At 38.5% G+C, this 23,979-nt stretch overlaps 1 protein-coding gene across 1 annotated transcript; it reads left to right on the forward strand.

Moving 5' to 3' along the window:
• The first annotated feature begins 17,999 nt into the window (after positions 1 to 17,999).
• On the forward strand, positions 18,000 to 21,890 carry IAPP (islet amyloid polypeptide). Its single transcript, XM_009508898.2, has 4 exons — positions 18,000 to 18,139; positions 18,569 to 18,665; positions 18,813 to 18,947; positions 21,485 to 21,890. The coding sequence occupies exons 2-4, from the start codon at positions 18,586 to 18,588 to the stop codon at positions 21,675 to 21,677; spliced, it is 408 nt and encodes a 135-aa protein (XP_009507193.1). The 5' UTR covers positions 18,000 to 18,139; positions 18,569 to 18,585; the 3' UTR covers positions 21,678 to 21,890.
• The last annotated feature ends 2,089 nt before the right edge of the window (positions 21,891 to 23,979 follow it).

A 23,979-nucleotide genomic window follows, 5' to 3' on the forward strand; every position in this document is an offset into this window, starting at 1 on the left:
AAAATTTGCATTTCTGCTTTGCTTAAAGATGCTTACACAAACTGTGTTCAATCACCAGTACTAAACAGTGCTCATACATCTTTGCACTTTCTTTGCAATTTGGCATAAATGTTTATATTCCAGGGAATCGTTTCTGCCTTATCTTAATACTGCTTTATTCAGACTGTAGCCCACCTGCAATGCCAAAAGGTAAGGAACAGAACAAAAATTGCAGTCACCTATGTCTGTCCTCTTCTGCTCCTAGGAGTTGGCAATGGGATTCTATTCCTTACTATACCAGTCCCTGCTTTTCACTGCATTGATACATTGAACATCATCTGGCTAATTACAGGTTTTCTCTCCTGGTGCTATAAGAAACCAGCCAGCAACCTCTGCCCAAGTTTCTCTTGGGGCATCAGAAACATCACACTACTCCTCATACAATTACAGATGACAAAACAGCAATGTTTGCCTTTTTACCTTCCCTCAAAGCATAAATTATGGTAGGAAAAAAATGAACTGCAATCCATTGTTTTACTGGGAAGATTATTAAGATTACTAATTGAATAACTAAATAGAATTCTTATTTCCAGCTATGTTCCTGAGGTTGTTTCCCCCACCTTTAAAATTTTTTTGTCAGCATACTTGGTCAAATGGAACTGAAGCCAACACAGACTAACAGCCTAGATTATCAGAGAGATGTAGGTGCGTAACTCACTCAGCTCAGGTGCATTTATACCACACTTTAAATCCAGGTTAGAACTCGGACTACCATTTCTGTGCCTAAAGATGAACCAATGGTGTTCCCACTCCTATCTCCCTGCTCTTTGTTGTGCATTCCTGTTGCTTTACCATTCTTCCACTCTTGTGCTCTTCAGGCTCTTCTGCAAACCTTTTTAACTCATTAAACAGTCAGAAATTTAATGCAGCAAAAGATTGCTTTCCAGGTAGTGAACTGATTTGACCTGCAGAATGGTTCAACAAGTGTTAGACCCACATAAACAAAAGGGCAGGAAAGTGGAGGCAAGAACACGAGAAGATAGGAGAAAGTGGGAGTGAAAGCAGAGTAGGAAAGGATGGAGAGTGAAACCTGCCCATCTAAGCACAAGTGATGTGTTATGTCACTTCTAACATTTGTGGAACTACGGTCTCATGCCCTAAGCTAAGCTGCCCATGCCAATCCTGAATGCTGCTGGCCTCCTAGGATCAGCACAGTTGTAAGGAAATTATCTAATTCAGCAAACATCCGTCAATAACTCTTTAGCCAAAGCAAGCGGAGAGGCAGCTTATGCTACTAGGATATTCATGTTGCAACTAAGTTTTGTAACAAACCTCTTGAGGAATTTGTACAGTCCAGATGAGACTATATATTTATGCAAAAGTTTGCCCTTGGGTTCTGATTGACCTACCAGCTATCATGTAAACACCTTCACTTGAATCCTACTCATAGGCCTCCAACATCCACTGAAAATTCAGGGAAGAGGTTAATAAAATCCCACCTTACAGGATCTTACTCCCTGCACTTCTGCACTGAGTTTGGAACATATTTATGGCAGGCTAAAATGTTAGTTAGTGGTAACGCCACAGCTGCCTCTTCCAGCTGTCTCCACCACTGGAATAAATTTCCACAGGCAACCAGAAAGACAGACAAGTAATCAGAAGCCTTGTGTCTAGAAGATAGCCACCTTACACAGTGCACAAAGAACTGAAGTGCACAGTGTGGACAGTTTTAGAACAGGCTAGAGCTACAAAGGAGGTGCGTGAAGTACAGCTGATGTAACTTGGGCTGAATGAGGTTGGCTTAAAAACAAAGCAGACATATTCTCTGTGGATCAAAGCAGGCATATTCAGTGGGGTTGACAACAGCAGGCAGGCTAGCATTGAGAGACATGAGTTTGGACCCATTTGTCCTAAACAAACCCATGTTTATAGTTTTAAACCACATTTCACGTTAGCTAACCAATAAAAAAGAGAACAAAAGCGCACAAATACCTGGATTTAAATGTCTAGGAAGCAATATTCTGCAAGTTGCCTTCCCTGAGTCCTAAGGGAACATCCTATTTGCAATGTAAAATGCATCTTCCATTTGGTTCAGCTTAGTCATATGGATAAACATTAGTCCTTGTTTTGCTTACAAAGAGGATTAAAAACCACATGAGGTAACGAAGCAGAGGGTGATTACAGTGTCAGAATTTTTAAATCATTTATTTTCCCAGTTGCAAAAAGCATTCTGACATCTTGTTTTACCATGCACAGTTCTAATTATTACTCAAATGCAATTACACTAATGTTAGACTAAGACAAAGGAAAAAATTCTCATGGCAAAGCAGTTAGGTACTTACAGTTATAAACAGGCTTTCAGAAGAAATGACTGATACCATATGCTTAAACTTTGAACTTTTTCTAAATTGTTGAAAATTAACCTAAGTATACTTCCTGCAGAATTTGTGTTTTTGCCAAATGCTTTCAGCTGTGCATTTTAGAGTACTCAGAGTGAAAGACAGGAGGAAGAGGTCAAGCAAATTAGCCAGGAGACCTGCACCAATGATCAAAGACCTTCTAGAGAAATTTAAATGGAAGAAGGAGGTTCACAGTATGGGGAGAAAGGGACTGGCCACTTGGGAGGAATATAGGAACATTGTCAGGGTTTGCAGGGATACGACAAGGAAGGCAAAGGCCCACTGGAACTAAATTTGTCAGGGGATGTCAAAGATAACAAGAAGGGCTTCTTTAAATACATCATCAGCAAAAGGAAGACCAGGGAAAGTGTGGGCCTGCTGCTGAACAAGGGCCCAGGTGACACAGGATGCAGAGAAGGCAGAGTTACTGAATGCCTTCTTTGCTTCAGTCTTCACTGCTATGCTTAGCCCTCAGGCATCCCAGCCCCCAGCAGTGAGAGAAAAAATCTGGAGAAAGCAAGAATTCCCCTTCGTTGAGGAGGATTGGGTCAGAGATCACCTACGCAAACTGGATCCTCGCAAATCCTTGGGCCCCGATGGGATGCACCAACAAGTGCTGAGGGAGCTGCTGGATGTTCTTGCCAAGCCACTCTCCATCATCTTTGAAAGGTCATGGAGGACAGGAGAGGTGCCCGAGGACTGGAGAGTAGCCAACGTCACTCCAGTCTTCAAAAAGGGCAAGAAAGAGGACCCGGGAAACTATAGGCCAGTCACCCTCACCTCCATCCCCAGAAAGGCGATGGAACAGTTCATTCTAGAGGTCGTCTCCAGCCATGCACAGGAAAAGGAGGTTATCAGATGTAGTCAACATGGATTCACTAACATGATAGCCTTCTATGATGGTGTGACTGGCTGGCTCGATGAAGGGAGAGCAGTGGATGTGCTTATCTTGACTTCAGCAAGCCGTTTGACACCGTCGCCAGTACCGTCCTCACAGACAAGCTAAGGAAGCGTGGGTTAGATGAGAGGACAGTGAAGTGCATAGGGAACTGGCAGAAAGGCAGAGCTCAGACGGTTGTGACCAAAGGGGCAGAGTCTGGATGGAGACCTGTCACTAGTGGTGTTCCCCAGGGGTCTGTGCTGGGTCCAGTCCTGCGCAACATCCTCATCAATGACCTGGACATAGGGATAGAGTGTACCCTCAGCAAGTTTAATGATGATAAAAACTAGGAGGAGTGGCTGGTACACCAGAAGGCTGTGCTGCCATCCAACGAGACCTGGACAGGCTGGAGAGCTGGGCTGAGGGGAACCTCATGAAATTCAGCACGAGCAGGAAATAGTCCTGCACCTGGGGACAAACAACCCCCCGCACCAGTACAAGTTGGGGGTTGACCTGCTGGAAAGCAGCTCTGTTGAGAAGGACCTGGGAGTTCTGGTGCACAGCAAGCTGACCATGAGCTGACCAGCAATGTGACCTGGGGACCAAGAAGGCCAATAGTATCCTGCACTGCATTTAAAGGAATGTGTCCAGCAGATCAAGGGAGGTTAGCCTCCCCCTCTACTCTGCCCTAGTGAGGCCACATCTGGAGTACTGCATCCAGTTCTGGACTCCCCACTTTAGGAAGGACAGGGAACTGCTCAAGCAAGGCCAGCGGAGAGCTACCAAGATGATCAGGGGGCTGGAACATCTCTCTTATGAGGAAAGGCTGAGAGGCTTGGGTTTGTTCAGCCTGGAGAAGAGAAGACTGAGGGAGGATCTTATCAATATTTATAAACATCTGAAGGGCGGGTGACAAGAGGATGGGGCCGGACTCTTTTCAGTGGTGCCTGATGACAGGACAAGGGGCGATGGGCACAAGTTGGAACACAGGAAGTTCCACTTAAACATGAGAAATAACTTCTTTATGGTGAGGGTGGCAAAGCAGTGGAACAGGCTGCCCAGAAAGGTTGTGGAGCCTCCTTCAGGTTTCATCTGTAACCTTAAATCTCTTGATGACATTTGTGTTTGTCTCCCTCACAGGAGTAAATACTAATGTACATGAAAAGCCTAAATGCAAGGTCTGAGAAGTGTGATGAGGGTGGGATTGGGATTAATGAAAGCCTGGATTTGGGCACAGCCTCCAGGGCAGTGTTTCTTAGCTTTCTCAGGAAGCACCCAGCCTTCCTGAAAATATCCCTGGACTATCACACACCCTGTGTGGATAGGCTCCTGGGCGTGGGAAATACAGACTAGCAAGGTACTTGGCATTTTTGTTACATGGTATGTTTTTGTCTCACAAGGTTATAGCTCTGTTGCTGTACTGAAAAACATTTTGTAGACCCTCTGCTGACATCTTACAGACCACCGGTGGCTGAGGATCCTGGCCTGCCCAGTGCTGCACCAGAACATGAGGTAAGGCATTTTTCCCTATTATTTCTTATAATAACAGTTCATGATTGAAAATTTCTGACAGCTTATCTTCTCAGTTCTCACACACTAGAAAATTTCTCAAGTAAAAATTTATTAACATGCTTCCAATACGTGAAAAGCTTCAATCTCCCTCAGAAAACATACTTTTCATAAGAGCTATAGCACTACTTTCTGTTCTCACTTCATGATCGTCTCCAAATCACACCTGACGGCTGCCTGTGCTGGGATTTTACTCATACAGTTTAAGTAGAAATAGAAATTCCGTTTCCAGCTTTCATTTCCTTTAACTAAAGTCTGAGGTGAAGTCTTATTTCCCACTAAGATATTTTGAGAGTTTTCTTGCATTTTATATTTTGTCCACTTATCCATTGCCACTTTCAGAAAGTTGAAAAATCCTCTGACAAAATAAGTACAAAATATGAAGACAGTGGTCCGAGTTCTGTCACATGCTGTTTTGTGTTCACAGAAGACAGTACAATGAAAAAGCCATGGTGAACAGAGGTAGAAAATGGCCGAGTGTAAAGCTGCCTTTACTCCATGTGGCCATCCTTGCTCCCCTTAAAAAAAAAAAACAGCTAAAGGTGATGAAGGAACAGGATACTGCCTACCAAAACAGCAGTTGTTCAACAGTGTACGTCAACAACAATGTAGTATGCATCAGGTGTAAAGTGACTTCTGTACCCATACCATGTGCAACAGCCCTCTGTGTATTACTAAACCTTGTTCTATGTAGGAGAGAAGTCTTGATGTCATTTGGGCATTACCCTTGCTTTTGCATTAAAAATATCTTCAATATTCTAATCGTAATAGTTCTGGAAATCTCACTGCAAGCACCTAATCAAGAGACTTGACTAGAATGCACAGGGAATTTGATATATGGTATTTATTTTTGGTGATTAGAAACTAGAACTGTAGATCTCAGTTTAGTTGTTTCTTAACCCTGTGTTTAGCTGGAACAAGGGCTTGCCAGACCTTTCTTCTTTCTTTCTCACCCCAACCATTCTTTTTTTAATATTTCGTCTCATAACTATTTGTAGAACATATTCTACATATATTTTATATTTTAATCCATGTCTGTTTGGGGGCAGGGGACACCATGATTTTGACTACTGAGATCCCTATTTTCAAACCTCCTTATCCACCATAATTATTTAAAAGTGAGCTTCTGAGATGCATGAAAGTATTTTCAGTATCTACAGGAAATAAGCACACCAGTGAAATAAAAGCAATTCTCTGGGGTTTTAATTAAACAAATAACCATTACATAAACCTTGATGAGATAGGCAGTCATAGGCACATCACATACAGGACTGTAATTCTACAGTCTCAGTAGGATTATTTTGTTCAATAATGATTTCTGCCCAGGGTGAGTAAAACTGAAGATTCAGACACAGCAAAGGACTTACAAAAAATGAAAAGCAAACATTTTGGTCAAATAAATACCTCCTTATAGCAGGCACTTAACAAATTGCTTTAAACACTTCTCTCCATATCAGAGAAAAATAACCCAGGTGGCAGTTTAAGTGATTTACAGTTTGTCCCTACTATCATTTTATTTTCTAGCTCCACTTTAGAGAACTTTGCTTTTAAAATTTCCCCTAGAATTCATCATCAATGATGTGCATTTTAGAAACTGAAGATGAATGAGTGCCCTCTTTCCTTTTAAAAAGAAAAATAATAAAGGGGAAGAAGAAAAGAAAAAAAAAAACATATTATCTTTTAAAAAGTTGAAGTACCTCTTCAGGACGATGTCTTTAATTACTGCATGCATTGGCTTATCTCATCTCACTTATGAGTTTTAAACTCCTGTTTGCAAAGATTCACATTGCCCATTATAAAAGATTTACTCTTATACATGCCACTTAATTTTGGTCAATTCATATTAGCATATTTGCGAAGTGCCTTAAAGTAGGAACCTACATGCTGAACATTCACAGAAGTCAAAATAATTTCACTTACTGATGTGCTTAGTTTATCTGTAAAAGCAAAATGAAGAAATACATGTTTCAAGGGCATATTCCTTTGGACACACACACACAAACAAAAAAGTTTTCCCAAGGATTGTCTGCATTCAAACCTTTCTGGTGTTCTATTTTTCTGCAGCACCATGAGGAAGGAAGTACTATTGGAATTATATCAATCTTTGCTTCATGGAGAAAGGATCTTATAGACTTGTGCTTACAAATGAACAAAGGCTAGTATCCATACATTTGGCTCCACAGTCTTGGAGGAAGGAGAAGTGCCTTTTACAGGGATAACAAAAGAAATAATTCCTATGAAAATAATGTTTTCCCAGAAAAACAAATTATTAGACTGAAAAAAATATTTAGTTTAATTTTTAGCTGCCTGAGAATGCTGGAGAGCTTTTCTATTTTTCCAGGCTTTTGGGGAGATGAAGGATGTTGGGGGAACATTTTTAGGGTATATGTGTGTTCCTAATCTTAAAGTAGGTAATTGTAGCCTTCTTGCATGGTTTGTGTGTATAAAAAAGTGTCTGAAGGAATACACCCATAAGGTCCATACCTGGGGACTTAAGTGACTTCTGTGAATTTTCAGCATTTAGATGTGATTAGGTGACACTGAGAAGCACTTACTGTGCAGATCTTGACCTTTATAACCTGCTTTTTTTTTGAGCACATAGCCTTCAGCTGTGGTACTGAGGTGCTGAATGAAGGTAAGGAGTCACTCCCAGCCATTTGCCAGTGATCACCAACATGTACAAATTAAATAACTCTCCAAAAATATAGGAGTAGGGATATCAAATTAAAATATATTCACAAATGCACAGTTTAATATTCATTAAATTTATGTAAAAATCTGTGCGTATGGAATTCGGTATTTTTCTCTATTGTGATTAATTCACAGATAATGCAGCATTATAGACAGTCTATGATGTCTTAGCATATTGAATTCCCATCTTCGTCACAGGATTTCTCCTAAAGGCCATATTTGCACCAAGTTCATTGCTTCCTGCATAATCAGCCCATCTCTTGAGAAACTGAGACTACAAGTATCTTCTTCTGTCTGGATAGATTTTATTTGAGGGTCACTCTAATCAATCTAACACTTCAACATAAGAAAAATACCCTGAGAGGGTAAAGTATTCATATAGAATGAGGTATACCCTATTCTTAGCAAGTAGATTTATTGAAGATCCTCATCTAGAGTCTTACAATATGTATCTGAGAGAGTCAGATATTTCCAGAGAGTAATTTATCCCATCTTAAGACAGCTGTCTAAAATAAGTGGGAGGAAACAGCCTCTGGAGGTGCTTCTTTCTTCCCTTTGATTTGAAAGTCTAGAGATCTAGCTTAGTCTAGATAACTAACTTTTAGACAGATAAAAATCAGGTCAGATGACATCTGTCCTGGTTATCTCTCCTTATGTTATTCTAGATCTACTCATTTTGGCCAAGGAACAAAAAAGCCTGTCATCCAGCAGCTCCCAGCCTAAAGTCAGGAGCCCCTTAGAATTGCTTAACCAAGCTCCATGGCAATTCAAATGGATAAATGGTGTTCTTAAGGAAATCAGTAGTTCTCAGTAAAAAACGCAAAGCTGACGTACAATTATTGGCCCTAGTCTAAATGTTGTATGTAATGATGGGTTACCTACCAAAACACAGAAGTCACTTTCTCACTGTAAATACAGTACATGATTTTGGAAATGCTGGAGACTAAGTAGCTCTTTCCCAGCACTGCGGTTGTATACAACTACAAATGCAACTAATTCAGGAAAAGCTGGAAATACGAGCTATGCCTCCACAGAACAGACTACTACAGCAATCAAGGGTTGGACATCCCATAGGACATAGCGTGGCAACCCAGATAAGGATGTCATGACACAAAGTAGGTTCACTGTCATTTGCCCCATCAGTTCAGAGCTGGACCACAATCCACAATCCAAGAAATATTTAAAACCATTTCTTTTCTCAGTTGTATCTCCTGAGATCTGCTTCTCTACTGCAGGTTTATCAGGACACACAAGGGAGCTTAAAATTTTACCCCTCACTAGTACTGACTGGGACAGTGGCTGTGCAGAGCTGCGATAGTTGAGTAGCCATGCAGCTCCCAGTCAAATGGAGACTAACAGAATTTCTAACAAGGACAAAACAGAATTTTCTTCTCAGGGTTGTGCCCTGGCCTGGGTACACACTCCAAAAGCTTCACTGCAAAGTTAAACCTTTGAACAGGCCAGCAAAACTGAATCTGGAAACCTCACAAGACAGGCTCTTTCACAACACTTTCCCTCCTTTCAACTGTTCTTAGAGGCCACAACATCTGCAGAGAACAAAAAACCCTTCTCAAGATATTTTGGGAACTTACTCTCTCAGAAGACAGGAAGGATGCAAAATAAAGATGTAATAATTTAACTGATCCTCCCTTAATCAAAAATGTATTTGTTATTACTCTGGAAGTGGTTATACTAGACTGAGGTAAATTGTGTGGAGTCACACGGTCTCATTGTACTGGCCAATGAAGAGACTAATAGGTAAGAGTGTGACCTACACAAGCCAGGTAGGGAAGCACCCATCTGCATTTAACAGAGTGGGTGGTGCTTATCCCTGCATATGCAGAATCACAGAGAGGCACAAGACCTTCTGAGCCTGAATTCAGATTGTTTGACTATCCAGTAACATTTCCTTCCCTCTCACCTCAATGGAGTGCATGTCGGTTACAGACCAGATGAAGATTCAGACCTGTCTTCCATCCTTGACTCTGTCATTGACTATGTGCATCCCCCTTAACTCATCATCATCTCAATTTTTTCCCCTGTAATACAAGAACAATAAACGGTCATTTATAGCAAGGATTCAGATACATACATTGGAGATAATATTGTCTATGTGCAAAACATTAATTATTGTCTGTTTTCATAACTATTTATTTATTTAAACTAGTGAGAGTGCTATAATAGTTTCTCTCTTAAGAAAGAAGATTAGCACATTGATTTCCACTTGTATGGATTTGGAAGGTTTGCTTTTGTTTTAGCAAAACAGGTTCGTTTCTTCCAGCCTCCTGGCAAACTTTATGGAGACATAAAATTCTTTATACTTTGTAAAATTTGCCAAATGCTGGAAGGCATTCTGTTACACAAACTTCTATTTTTAAATGTTAGCAAACATAAATGTTCCAATTGTCAAAACAGCTTTCAGAATAAATTAGCTGTGTAAAATAAAGTTGAAAATCTAATTATATACTTTTGGGCGGTACCTCCTTTTTAAAGTACAACGGGATTTGTTGTGTGCTCAGGACGTCAGCATTCCACTAACGAGGTATATCATCTCATGAACATATTTCAAGAAAAGTTAAAGGAACAAATATACTGTAGGTTGACTGGCAGTTCAAAAGCTTCAAAGTCTCTCTGGAGTCTTTTCCTCTGAAAAAATGACATTGGCTATGATTCATCAACCAGTGATTTATGTAACCTAATAGCATTTCACTTTTGCTATCCATCAAGTCCTCAGGTTTTTTGGTGTGTGATAATATGCTTTGTGTGCAGAGATACTGTCGCACAACAGGGTATGGTACCAGTTACCAGAGGATGCTTAAATGCAATACTCCTGGCCTTTCCAGTACACTTTACATAGAAACATCTTCTAAGACAGCTCAATCCTAAAAAGTGTGAAACATCTAAGTGGAAGCTCCAGGAACATGGGGTAACTTTTGGGAATCAGGCATGTAGCTATGCGCCTACCAGTAAGCATGGCTTTCTAACTACAAACGCTTCATTTTTAAAACATGGAAAATTTTCATAGGACTGCCCAAAACAGGTATTCCTGCTCAGAAAGGTTTAATTTTGATTAAATATACATCCTCTTTTGACAATGGAAATTAAAGAACTGACTTCAAATAACAATGTACATTTAAGACTTTCTAATAAAAAATGCATTACCTTTATGGTGGCAATTTTTACGTTTCTTTTAACAGTTATTTATTCAACTGCTACAGACTGTTCCGAGTATTGTAGAAGGCAAGAGTACGATGTTATGACCTAGAGCAGCGGGCTGTAATGATGCATAACACCATGGAGAAGATTATGACTGCTTATGACAACTGCTTATAAAATAATTTGAGTGTGTTAACCCTTCATTGACAAGAAATTATATGAAATATTATATTGAGGTGAAATTATATACATTGCCAACGTTCTTCATTTTTTGACACAATACCCATAAGTATGAACCATGTAGCAATGTCATAGTTATATAAAATGAAACTAGCCATTTACAGCCTCTGTGAATGCATCAGGAAGGGGTACAGGCCCTCTGTGAAGTACAATGAAATCAAGCCTACAGTCACTAGAATCACAGACAGTAGCCAGAGGCCTACCCCTCCATCCGGAAATGTGTAGGAATCCTGTAAATCAAGAAGGAAAAAAAAGAAGACTACCAATGTAGACAACAGTTTATGCAACAGAAAAGACTCTGAACCCAAAAGCAGAGCTTAAGATACCCATTCTAAATAAACACTTAGTACACACTCAACACCCACAGACTTTGAAGTCACCTGTCCTGAAGTATGTGCTTCTCTGCTGCTCTGCACAAGGTTCTTTTCTGAATCAAACACTATGATAAAATGACTTCTCAGCTTTGTCCCACTGAAACTGTAGCGTTCATTAGCAGAATATATTTTAATATGAAATTATTTTAATACATTAGTAGCTGAAAGATTCCAGAGCCTCAGGGTTTTTTTGTCTTCCAATAAAACAGTCCCTTCAATTTTCCACTGGGTATTTGGCTCAATAACAGTGTATTGCAAAAAACATCACCTTTTGAATCAGCCATGTCACTTGTAGCTCCTAAAGCATCTGAGAGAGCTCACATTTATATACTAGCTTTTCCATACCATTTGTGGTTTCTGTTGTCAGGGACGATCTCAGCCAAAAGCGGAGTGGTTGTTAAACGGATGGAAACAGCAATATTTGGTGTAAAAAATACTACGACAACAGAGCAAAAATCCACTAAATTTTTCCAGAAACACGTGCTGAAGTCCTAATGAATTTTTAATGGCTTCTTACAATAGAGAGGCAATTTCATGTACTGATTCACACTCCCTGGGCTTATCAAAATCTTTTCTCATCTCCAAGTAGAATGAAAAGGTCAGGTCTTGCACTCACACATACAATAACCCAAGCATACAGTAAATGCAGCCCTACTGCACTTCTCTTTGAAGAAGGGCTATCTTATTTTGCAGCCACATGTGCCAACATACCATAAATAATTTATATTTCATGGTATCGTCAACCTAAATCCTCCTACGTAAGCTAGTGCACTGCATTTACCCTCAGTAAAAAATTATTGCTAACATGACTGATTCTCAGTTCAGCACAACTCTCCTTTTTAAACAGCAGAGAAAATGCCACTATTAATAGCAGAGCTGTCAAGACAACATCATCTAAAAGACTCAGAGTGTTTCAAGACAAAGCCAGATTGTCATTCTCTTGCTGCAGTTTGCGGGGGGTGGGCGTGGGGGAAAGTCTGATTATTGAAATTGAGATAGTTTAAAAGAAAACTTAGTTAAAACTTATGCACTGGATCAGGTAGGAAGGGCTGATGTGATTCTGTGCAGATTTATTTTGAAAACAGCAGTTTCTCTTACTGGTGAATGATTCCATTTGTTCTGTACTTACTAGCAATTCACCTCCGCTGAAATAAGTCTGGGGAGCATGGAGGGTGGTTCCTGGTCTCACTGTATCTTCTACAGATGTCTGTGCTCTTTATAAGATGCTGGGATGGGGAAGAGTGGGTGGAGAGTTTTCACAGTTAGACTTAGTAAATCAGAAACAGCACTTCTACACATACCTAATTCCTTAACCTCTTTTTTCCCCTTACAGGAGCATTCAGGAAGACCTCATTCTGCACATTCAGTAGCAATATAATCACTCTGGACTATTCTGTAAGGAGAGACCTATGCAGGGGCCAGGATGCAAATTTACAATGCACTGTCTCTGTAAGGAGATACTCCAAGTAAGTGCCATAGCCTTCCTTTTAGCAAAACTATTTGTTCCGCTTTGAAGCGCACAAGAATCCACATTATAGGACTCCATATACTATTGTAGTAGTGGTATATATACATTACAGCAATATATTTGAAAGCTGAATACCTTTTTATAGTTAAGTCTTACAGATAGTAACTTTAGAGAATGATCATAGCAGGAAGCAATGGAGGGCTTAGGTTACCAGGAAGGAAGAATAATAGTACTATATCATATTATTTATTTACCGTTAGCACTGTCTAGAGCCTTTGTAAGTGACATTTATAACCAAAGGAGAGTTCTGCTTTTACTTACACTTCTGGAAGAAGGTTGCAGAAGAGACTGGAAAAGAAAATCAAGAATTTAAGCCTTCTGTTGTATTCAAAGCTAAATTGTTGGATGCAAGCCAGTAGAAGCCATGTAATTAACACTCTGTAAACTGTAGGTAGGAATGGCATTAGGAACTATAACTCGTGAATCACTGTACTGTCAATTCTGACTTTTCTGATCTAAAAATGGGGTTTATTCCTCTTGCTTGGGAGACTCCCAGCTATAGGAACTGATTCAGCACAAATTCTGCTGAGCTCATTCTCAGAGCAATCATTACCAATAGCCTTTTAAGGCTACATCATTGCTCTGACAATGGTGTGAGCTGAGTAGCATAATACATCATAAAAGCCAGATTTAAGATATTGTTAACTATCCAGATGACTTCTTTCCATTTGCTAGTCAATTCCATGAATGGCTGACCCTTCATTTCTGAATCACCTGTTTTTTCCACTGGGGGAGAAATTAACTTTCATAGAATCATTAAGGTTGGAAAAGACCTCTAGGATCACCAAGTCAAAGTGTTTAATAACTAGACTGGCCCCAAAACCAAGCCCTGGGGTTCCCTGCTCGTGACCAGCTGCCAAATGGATTTCGCTCCGTTCACCACAAGTCTCTGGGCTCAGCCATCCAGCCAGTTTTTTACTCAGCAAAAGTTTTTAAACTTTGCTCCTCTTACCTCTTCTGCTGCTTTTTCCACATTTCTTCCATAGGTTTAACATCAGTTTTGGGATCAACAAGAAGGGCTCTTTGAGTTTTTATCAGTGCTGAAATGGCCCACACCAAATAGCAGTAACAAAGTTGGGCTAGCAAAAGCATATTTGATAAAACAATACTTAAACAAAGCAGATACACATAGCTCAAGTGTTAAGAGTAGCAAATTACAACTCCGCTCACTAGAAAATACAAACATTGTAGTATTCATCAATATAGTACCAAACAAGAAATACTGGGTAGAAAGTGTTAGAGCCAAAAATTTCAGACTTTGGCACCCAAATGTAAAAATTTAGGGAACAATTCGCGTTCCAAATCATAGGTGTCTAGTGTAATTTTAGACTCCTTCTGCTGTTCCACCTAGTCTGCAGTTGCTACAACAGTGTCCTGCTAGTCAGGTTCATGCATGTCAGTCCTGGAGATCCTAGGACATCAGAAATGATAGCAGAAAACTGTGTTTAGGCACCTGATTTACTCCTCTAATTTCAGATTTGGCCATTTCAACACAAGGCACTTAGACTGCTTCAGAGGTGCTGACATTATCAATGAAATCCTTTTTTTATACTTTACTTTTGTTTCAAAGCTTGATTCAGACTTATTTAACAGGAATCAAAGGCTAACAAAATTGTTATAAAAATAAAACAATTTTGTCAGATCACATGAAACAACTCATATAACAGCTACAAGCAGTGACACATGCACCGTTCCGTTTCATTACTGGTAATATTTACACTGATGCATATTAATGCTGTTGTTATGATGTCTGGTTTATTCAAAAAATTGAAATATGCTCATTTCAGGTTAATGCCTAAAGCTTTTACTTTTCTGTTTTGATACAACAGGAAAAGTAAAAACTAAACCATGAGCTATTCACACATTTATAGCTCCTGGTAACTGAGCAACAATATAATTTACTGGAGAAATTTACCTTACATAGCAGAACAACATCTGGTAAAGTGCATGCAGCAGGTAATATGGGTTTTTTAACACTCTCACAAATGGGAGAGACACATCCATTACCAGAAGCCTTAATGCATGTAATTAATATTATTAAGCAAATGTGGAACTCAGAAATTGAAAAGCAGCCATTAAAAGTGGGAAACAGCTGTCCAGCAGGTGTCAAGAACAGCCTAAGAAAAGGTAAATATGAGAAAGAGAGGGCGACAACCTTAAACGTTAGAAACTGAGCACGTAAGAGGGTTAAAGCACCCCTGACAGAATTCATTTCACATATATTTAGACACCTGCAGTGTAAACATCTATATGTGAGCAAGTCACCCACGGCTGGTTTTATAGTCAAAAAGGAGGAACAGGCACAAATCATCTGAGCTATTTTAGACTTCTACATTAGAAACAGGCACTAGAATGCTCTCTCTATTCATCTCACAATTAGACAGATAAATCCCACTCCCCAGTACATAAGAGGAGTAGACACTTGAGACACGACTGGTTCTACATTCCTCCACTGCCAGTATGTTGCAGTGCAGCTCATGTTCATCATCTTGCAACTCAAGACATTTATGTAGGTAGTTTCCAGAAGGAACCAGGCATTGGCATGCCATATCTTCTGGATTCTTTGTAAACCTCAGCTCTGGTGTCCCCTAACCTTTATATAGGCACCATATTTCAGACAAATCTTTTCATACAGACTTAAACACCCATACAAATATGTAAAACTACCATGTTACGACTCAGGATAGAACTGGTTGTGGATCATGGGTTTATTTAGAGTAAAGTCTCTTTACTGAGAATACTTGACTTCTTCCTTAGGCTGATAACATTTGTTAGGTACAATCATGGCGGGGGGGGCGGGGGGGGGGCAGCCTAAGACCAAGGTTAAGGAACTTTGTCCGTAATAAAAATAGTTTTCTAACTGCTTCATTGAATGGCACTAACTGCACAGTACTTAGGGCCAGGTTCTTGAAATTTGAGTTATTAATAGTTCTTCTGTCAGAAAGATTACACGACTTCTAATTCCATTCTTGTTTGTGTGGGAAAACACTACTTCTGCTTAAGAGAAATTGCAACAGAAGCCACAATACCTTAATTTTGTTAACATTACATCTGAATAATAGTTGGAGAGACTTCTTGCTAACTCTGCCAAAATGCTATGTGGCCTGGAAGGCAGACAATGGTCCTGGGACATCATAAGTCCAGTTTGATTTCTATAATGCACTCAAGAATCAGCCTTTCTCCTCTTCCCTCAAAGCAAGGCCGCCTGCAGGACAGCTAGAATTAGGATTTCAGTCCAATATTTCTTTGAAAAGCCTGTTTCACTTTTCCTATGTCAACCTATAGCTTGACTCAAGATTGACATAATAACTATTCACTTAGATGCCTTAAAATTTAACTGATTCTGAATAGTCAGTCCAATCTTCTAACACCTTAGATGCAAACTGCATCTGATCTATGTACTGCTTTTCAGGAGTTGAAACAGCATGAGCTTGCCTTTTTACAAGAGCTGAGCACATACCCCACTGCTGAGTGTCAGTGTGACCCAGATCTCTTCCCACTCTGGAAAAAATGCACCAAGGCATTTGAATTCAATATTCAAGCTGTGAATATTGGCTGGTGTCAATCACCAGCCAGATTATTTGCATAATTGTTTTTTTTAGCACAATTCTATCACTGTAAAATGAATCTAATTATGCCTTCATTTCAGGGGAGTGAAATGGCTACTGTGAAACTAACACCAGAATGTTATTTCATTGTAGTCAAAAGCTACAGATGCAAATAACATCAGAAGACTCTTTGGAGAGATAACTTGTTTCAGATGTTGCATCAAGCATATTGTCATGGTGAAAATAAAACAACAATTCTCTCACACTGGGACTGTCCATCCAGAGGAGGAGGACAGGAACCTGGGGAGAAAAAAAGTATATGGTCATGTTTAAAAAAATCCCATTTTAAAACAACAACAACAAAAAAACCCCACCATTTTGTCACTTGCTAGAATCTTGCTGGCAGACTACCTGTAGTATCAGGTTAAGAGGCTACTATCCCAGCTAAACACTCCTTCTGTGCCAACTCAAGTAGCACAGATACCTGAAGAGGGCCAGCACTGGAACTTTAGCTGTTCCAGTGAAAACCTGGTGTTACAGACTAAAGCAGCAGAGGACGCTTCCAGTTAAGGCAATGTACTTGGCCTTGTAGCAGTTATGAATTAATTCATGTTCTGTGGGGATATGGAAGGTGCATATGATAACTTCTTATCCCAGAAAATTTTGCCTGGGCTTTCATGTCAGCACCTTAACCTCCATAAATAATTGAAAGACCTGTTTTCTAAAGGCATCTGGGCACCTAAAGGTATCTAATGAGACGGGAGGGGGAAGTAATTTGTCTAATTCCCACTGAAATTGGGAAAAAATGGTTCTAATTTGTATCCCTGGAAATCTGCAATCAAGTAATTTATTAACAATGGATTTAGTCTATTAAAAGCTGTATATTTTTCCTTGAAACATACTCTATGCATACTAGAGAAATAAACTTGTACAGCCAGCCTTTATTCTGCAATTTGCTAGCTTTTAAATCCTAGTCTTTGCCTTCTTAAGAATGTTAATTGACACAATTTTCATGCACAACAAGGAATCTACCTGTGTTAGTAAAACTTAATATTTTCAATTAATAATGTAGAATTTTCATTCATATTTATACTTTACTGAAAAATGTACATTATTTCTACCTTGTTACCCTGAATGATCACCCTATCTGTCAACTGAAATAATTTTCACACTTTTCTTATTCCTCATACAGCTTTTATCCCTTCAAATACTTTTTTCTGTGTTTTGATCATTATACACTTCTATAACAGACCTCCACAATTTTGTCTATTCTCTCTTTTCTAAGATATCTGTTTTCTTATATTTCAATTACTGGTAAACTGGTGTTTCATTTACTCTGGCTTTCTTTATAATTTTTGTTACCTTACTGAGCCCTTGAAAACACCCACAGGGAATATTACCTCAGCATCTTATCAGAACTATAAAATTGAGGCTACAGTTCTGATGTGCAATATGCTATTACAGTATCTTCACGGGGGCATCCTGCATATGCCAGGTTAATATTTACTGATGTGCTAATGTAATAATGACCTATCTGCCTCTGCTCCTCTCAGGGGTACTTTCTATCTATAGGGATGGGAATTAATGACAGTCTCTCTGTGCTGCCTGATGTCAGAGCTGAGAAAAGTGTGGAGGGTATATAAGAGCTGTATTACTTGTCAGCAAGGAAGCGGGAAAAGGGATACTCCAGAGCTAGATGCAAGCGTGGAACTGTTGCACGTACCTTTCTTGCTAACACAGGCGTGCTTCTTCCATTAGCTCCCAACCAGTAAAAGGTAAACAATTTCCCTGTTTTTTTTTTTAACTTGAGATGCAGTGCAGCAGATGTGCTTTCAGGAAAGCACAATGTTTCTCTATTAATCAACAGCATTTTTCAGGAAAAGGCTAAGATAACTTCAAGGCAAATTGCACCTGGGACCAGAATTTGAGACTGGGACCAGAATTTTGAGACTGGGACATGTTGGGAAATACAAACTGGAGATAAGGGAAAGGATTGAAACTACTAGATGGAAAATGAACATTTGCTGCTGAGAGCTATGTCTGAAACTGCATTGTGTCATGAAACTTAGGGGGATAATTTTTTTTCACTCTAGCCTGTGAAAAAGAATAGCTGCTGTTGATTTAAGACAGAATGGGCTTCAGTAATAGGACAGGCTGAAGACTATTTGGGTTTGTTTTCAGTTTTGAATCATTATTCTTTTCAGAAAGTTTGGAAGCAAAGATGTGCAACCTAAAGCTGTCAGTTTTCTTCATTGCACTTTCTGTCACTCTGAGCTGTTTGGAAGCTACACCTATTGAGAAGTGAGTAATAAATAATCACAGGTATTTCTTTTCAGGGGAAAAAAGTGTTCAGATTATTGCATGAATTGCTTTTGCTTTCATATCTCAAATAATATGAGCAAAAATTAAGCTATTCAATTTCACAGGGTATATTATTGTTGTTTAAAGATTACTGTCTGTGGCTGATGATCTATCTGACGGTACTTCCAAAAGACAAGGATGGATATTGCCAGTAATGTCACGGAATACACTCTCAGGACTTAGTGAGGAAATGCCAGAACAACCAGGAGCAAAGACAAAAAGGTATTGATTTTCCCTGTTTCTTCTAGTCATATCAGTTAGGATTAAATTATGAAGTAAACTTCATGTCAGTGATATTCTGTTACTTGTGACTCTTTGTGTCTGTTGTTTATTCTCAAAAAGAGCTTAAAATACCCTTCTTCTTGTAAAGAGAGCCATTCTGTAAGCATAAAGATCAAAGCATTCAGGGTAGAAAGTGAAATCCAGAGACAAAAGTTGTAGATCATTTAACCACTTTACAATTATAATGCTTTCATAAATGAAAAAGGCTACAAATACTACATTACCTTGAGAAGAAAGGTGTATTTTGAAAGGGCTTTCTTATTTAAATTTGTCACATTTCCAAGCCTGAAAGGAAAAAAAAAGAAAATATACCCTTCTTAATAACACTAATGCTCTACTAGAATGGAATTATTTTATAACATAACTATTTCCTGTAAGCAAGTAATATTTCATTACAGAGTTAAATATCAATTTAATTGTGGAAGAAGGAAAAGAAGCAATTGGCTCTGATAGAATTTAAGTAGTCTAAAATGCATTCATGTTTATAAATCCATAAATCCAATTTCAGGTAACTTTTTTATTAATAAAATAGCATTTCAAAAAGTATTTGCAATTTGTACTAAAAGATAAATAGCCCTGAACTATTCTAACTGTTCATCAGGCTTTTGAGTGGATTTCTTTCAATGACGATTCTGTTATGGATAGATTCAGTAAATGCGTGTCTGTATAGTTGCCTGTTTCTTCCTCTCCAAATTTATTTTTAAAGTGTCATTATTATATGACAATTTGGTTATCTTCCAAAATATTTTGATAATGGAGACTAAGTTCCCACATTTTTACAGCGATTACATTAAAAAAATAGAATAATAAGTGTAATACTCAAACACAAGGCATAACCTTTATGAGTGTGGTATGCCTCAGCTGTTTTTCTGGGGCCTTGGTTTACAATCTTTTACTGGGTGAACTGTCTCATTGAAGTACGTATTCAGTTAAAGGCTGCAGATCAGAGAGCTAACAGGTATAATGGGTTCAGTCAGGCTAGGCATCAGCTTGAAATCTAGTAGCTTCCTGTAACAAAGTTTTAAAGGAGTTTTAAACTTGGAGTGTCAGGGCCTGATTTTGTACCTTTAATGAAAAAGAGAATTTTGCCTCCACAAACAAATCATGATTTCCATGAGAACCAGTGTCTATTTGAACCTCATATTTTAAAGGCTTGATTAAACTATTTTTAAATAAATAGAAATACCCATGAAAACATAAGAGAACCTATATCAAGACCTATCCAGCCATTTCCTTTAAATACAATTACATATTTAAAGTATTCATTACTTAGAAATTGCTGCCTATTTGTCAATGAAGAACCAATCTAATACAGACATTTCTCTCACAATTGCTATTCCATTTGGATTCTTAGATTAATACAAGTAAGTCTAAGATAATAGATGACATTTTAGATAACATTTAGTCAATCAATAGGAAAATGTACTCATTGGTAATTGCTCAGAGTTTGAAACTGGGAAACTGTCACTCTCCACAGTAAATTTTTGCTGCAAACTCTTGTCTACCTCATGCCACATAAACATGAAGAAACCCAAGAAAATTAGCAATAACTCAATAAGCAATCTCGCCAAGCAAGTACTTCTGTCTGAAGGAACAACATAGTGGTCTAAGACACAAGTTTGAAAACCCAAGATCTCTCAAGCTAACTGTTGTATTGTGATTTAAAAAATAAAATAAATTTCATGCTACATAAATTCTACATGGAGTTCTATAAATGGTCTGTTGGTTCAAACCATAAAATGGACTTTTTAGATATAGATTCTTCCATGGACACTCTTTAAAATCTCATCTGGTAAATTATTATCTACCACAACAGCACTTTCAAGTTTCTGGTCTTTCAACAAAGATGTGGGTGTTTTTCAGTAGTGAAGAAATCTCTGTTTAGACAGAGCTTAATCTTAAGTGGTACTGAAGTTGGCAGAAGTTGGCAACTCCTGCCACCTCTCAAAATACATGGTGCAGTTGGGACAAAGCCTTTGGGCACAATCCGCTTGATATGGACGGGAAGATTATGGCTCACTTCAATGAGAGTAAGATATGATTCTGTGGGAACAAGAGAACTAAATATTAGTGATCGTCATTATGTTAGTAATCCTCATATCAGCAAGAGCTCTGAATAGATTTAGAACTTCAGCTTAAAGCTAAACATTTATTCATTGTTTTCACTTACTGCCTTAACTATACTATCATTACAGGTTTTCTAGATGTCATAAACTGCTATGCAGAATACCAATAAAAATGGCATATGACTGTTAAGGTCTTTGCATTTAAATAACCCTCATCATTAAAACTCATAATAGCATACAGTGCAAGTTTTTTTCAGGCACAAAGTAGGTGGCAGGAAGATTGTAATGTTCCTGTATTTGTGCACATATTAAAAGAACTCCCACATTAGCACAGTTCAAATGCCTATTAGAAGTGGCACACTTGATTGCTCATCATTTGACTTAATCTTGGCTCTTTTTGTTTTACCTTAGTAGTCACCACCTAGAGAAACGGAAATGCAACACGGCTACGTGTGTGACACAACGCTTGGCTGACTTTTTAGTTCGTTCCAGCAACAACATCGGAGCAATTTATTCACCTACCAATGTGGGGTCTAACACATATGGAAAGAGGGACACAGTTGGGCTTTTAAGCAGAGAACCCCAAAACAAGGCACAGCTTTAGGGTGTTAACATGACTACTGATACAGTTTTCATTAGGAGCTCAGTTTTTAATGTATCAATAACCTTTTGGTCATTTATTACTTGTACAGTCTTAACGGTGCCTTGTTTTCTTTGTGTGCGTGTGTGTGGGTATGTGATTTATGTTCATCATTTCACTATGCATGTACAATGACATGCATAGGCTATTGTTTGAAGTCCATTAAGAACTCCAGAAATCTGCTTGTCAAATTCCTTTGTAAAAAAGAAATATATATAAAATACAATAATAAATGGACAAGTAATTGCAACAGGGTTTTTTATTATTATTATTATTATTAAAAGGATGAAAAAGATAACCATGATGTGTATGTCTTTATGGTCACAGTTTGGGAAGAGAAAGAGATCATCTTAATTGAGACCGGCAAAAACCAGAATGCTAACAGAAGTTCGGTCCTAATGAAAGTGAAACAGAAGAATCTTCTGCTTTTGAAATATCTACAGTGTGTTGTTTTGCACAACTGAAGGAACAACTAGATAAGACAAGATGGCTGCATTGTGCATATGATTACACCAGTTAACTAACTGGTCTCTTTCCACCTCAATGTGCATTAAGCAAGTAGAAGTGGTCTTGCAGCACAGACTTCCATACATAAGGAGCATGGGACTTTAAGAATTGATAGTTCTTACTTTAAGATGGTATCAGTAAAATGTAAGCATAATGGGCATAACTGCTTTTGAACATGAATAAAACAAAACTCCGTTAACAAGCCAGCAGAAACACCTGTCCCTGGGTAGTCCTTTCCTTCAACTAGAGTAACAAAGAAAAGAGATAAAATCAATGAGCAGTTCAGGCGTCAAAACTTATCATAGAAATAGGGTAAATTTGCCTGCTGGCATACTTACGTTGCTACCAAAATCCAAGAAAACTAGTTTAGAGATGGGCGGACCTTAAAGAAAATTTGACAGTGTTTTTTGCTCCTACCTCAGCCCAGTATCAGTTCAGGCTTAATAAACATGCTTGTTCCTTTAAACTGTTAAGCAAACTTCATAGACATCCTTCTGTGACATCCTATATCACAGCAATAGTTGTTTTGTCCATTATTTTCTCAGCGAAGTGTTCACTATCATCTGAAAAACATAACTGTCCAATTATGAAAAATATTCAGCAGAAGCTTAGTGCTGAAGAAGCAAATGAAATCTTAATAATTGCCTTTGGTTGATTTGCTTCTATTATAAAGAATGCCTCAAAATAGAAATATTTCTGCTAAATTTAATGTTACATGGCACATTTCTTTCATTTCACAACTAATACATGGGAATAAAAACTACTGCACAGAATTTTTTCTGTAAAAGTGTTACTTATTACTCTTTTTGTTGAGAAAAGTTTCAGTCTTCGTTGATGTTCTAATGGATATTTATTCTGAAAGTTATTGAGAAAACCATTCAGTTGGTATTAAACTTGTCTAATATTTCTGCCAGCGTGAAACACTTTCCATTCAAGTTACTTTTGAGATATATTATACACTCGTTGTGGGATTAATTTGTTTTTCAGCTAGAATATTTACTTTTCAGAAAAGAAATGAGAAAGTGACAGGATAGCTCTGAAGTGCCATTATGATGATGTTTCTACACAGGAGTAACCAGGTGGAGTCTTCACTTTGGGTGGATGCTGATTTATAGGCTGATCCTAACCTGAAATACGCACAATGCTTTATGCATCAGCTTTTGCTCTTTAAGCTACCATTTGACAATCAAAACAAAGCACAGACTGTCTGTGCACGGGTTCAGTGGAACTGTACACATTATCTTCTGCCCCATGTACTCCTGAACCTGATAGATTTGATACTAACATCTATTTCACATTTGCCCTATTTGGTAAATACTGAAAAAAGTTACTCATCTCCCAGATCAGTGAAACAACAGAGAGGGATAAGAGGTTTATCGATAGCTCAGAGGGGGGCCATCTCACCTATCTTTAGATGCTTTTTGTCTAACCAGTTGTCAGTGGTCTCCTGCTATTTGGTGGAGAAAGATAGCTACTTCCAATTCATCCCAGCTTAGATATCTATTTTAGGATGGTGTGAACCACACTTTTGAAGTTCCTCTAATTCTTCATTGAGGATAGAGAGTGTCTAGCCAATTAACTGAAAACGGGCACTTAACTTCAAGATAACTAGTTAGGTGACACAAATCCCACCTGCAGTTGGTATGAACCATTCAACAAAAAACAAACAAAAGTACAAAAAAACCCCAGAAACCAAACCTCAGGCTCCAAATCATCAGAGTGATCAACTCTCATAATCTGAACTGTTAGTTAATTCATT

This window comes from Phalacrocorax carbo, chromosome 1 (genome assembly GCF_963921805.1).
Source record: "Phalacrocorax carbo chromosome 1, bPhaCar2.1, whole genome shotgun sequence".
Taxonomy (NCBI): Eukaryota; Metazoa; Chordata; class Aves; order Suliformes; family Phalacrocoracidae; genus Phalacrocorax; species Phalacrocorax carbo.

Bases quoted from the DNA above. Each gene is read 5' to 3' on its own strand.
- IAPP (XM_009508898.2), top strand. From the start codon at position 18,586: ATGTGCAACCTAAAGCTGTCAGTTTTCTTCATTGCACTTTCTGTCACT. The intron at 18,666-18,812 runs GTGAGTAATAAA...TGTTGTTTAAAG, and splicing joins GAAGCTACACCTATTGAGAA to ATTACTGTCTGTGGCTGATG. The intron at 18,948-21,484 runs GTATTGATTTTC...GTTTTACCTTAG, and splicing joins CCAGGAGCAAAGACAAAAAG to TAGTCACCACCTAGAGAAAC.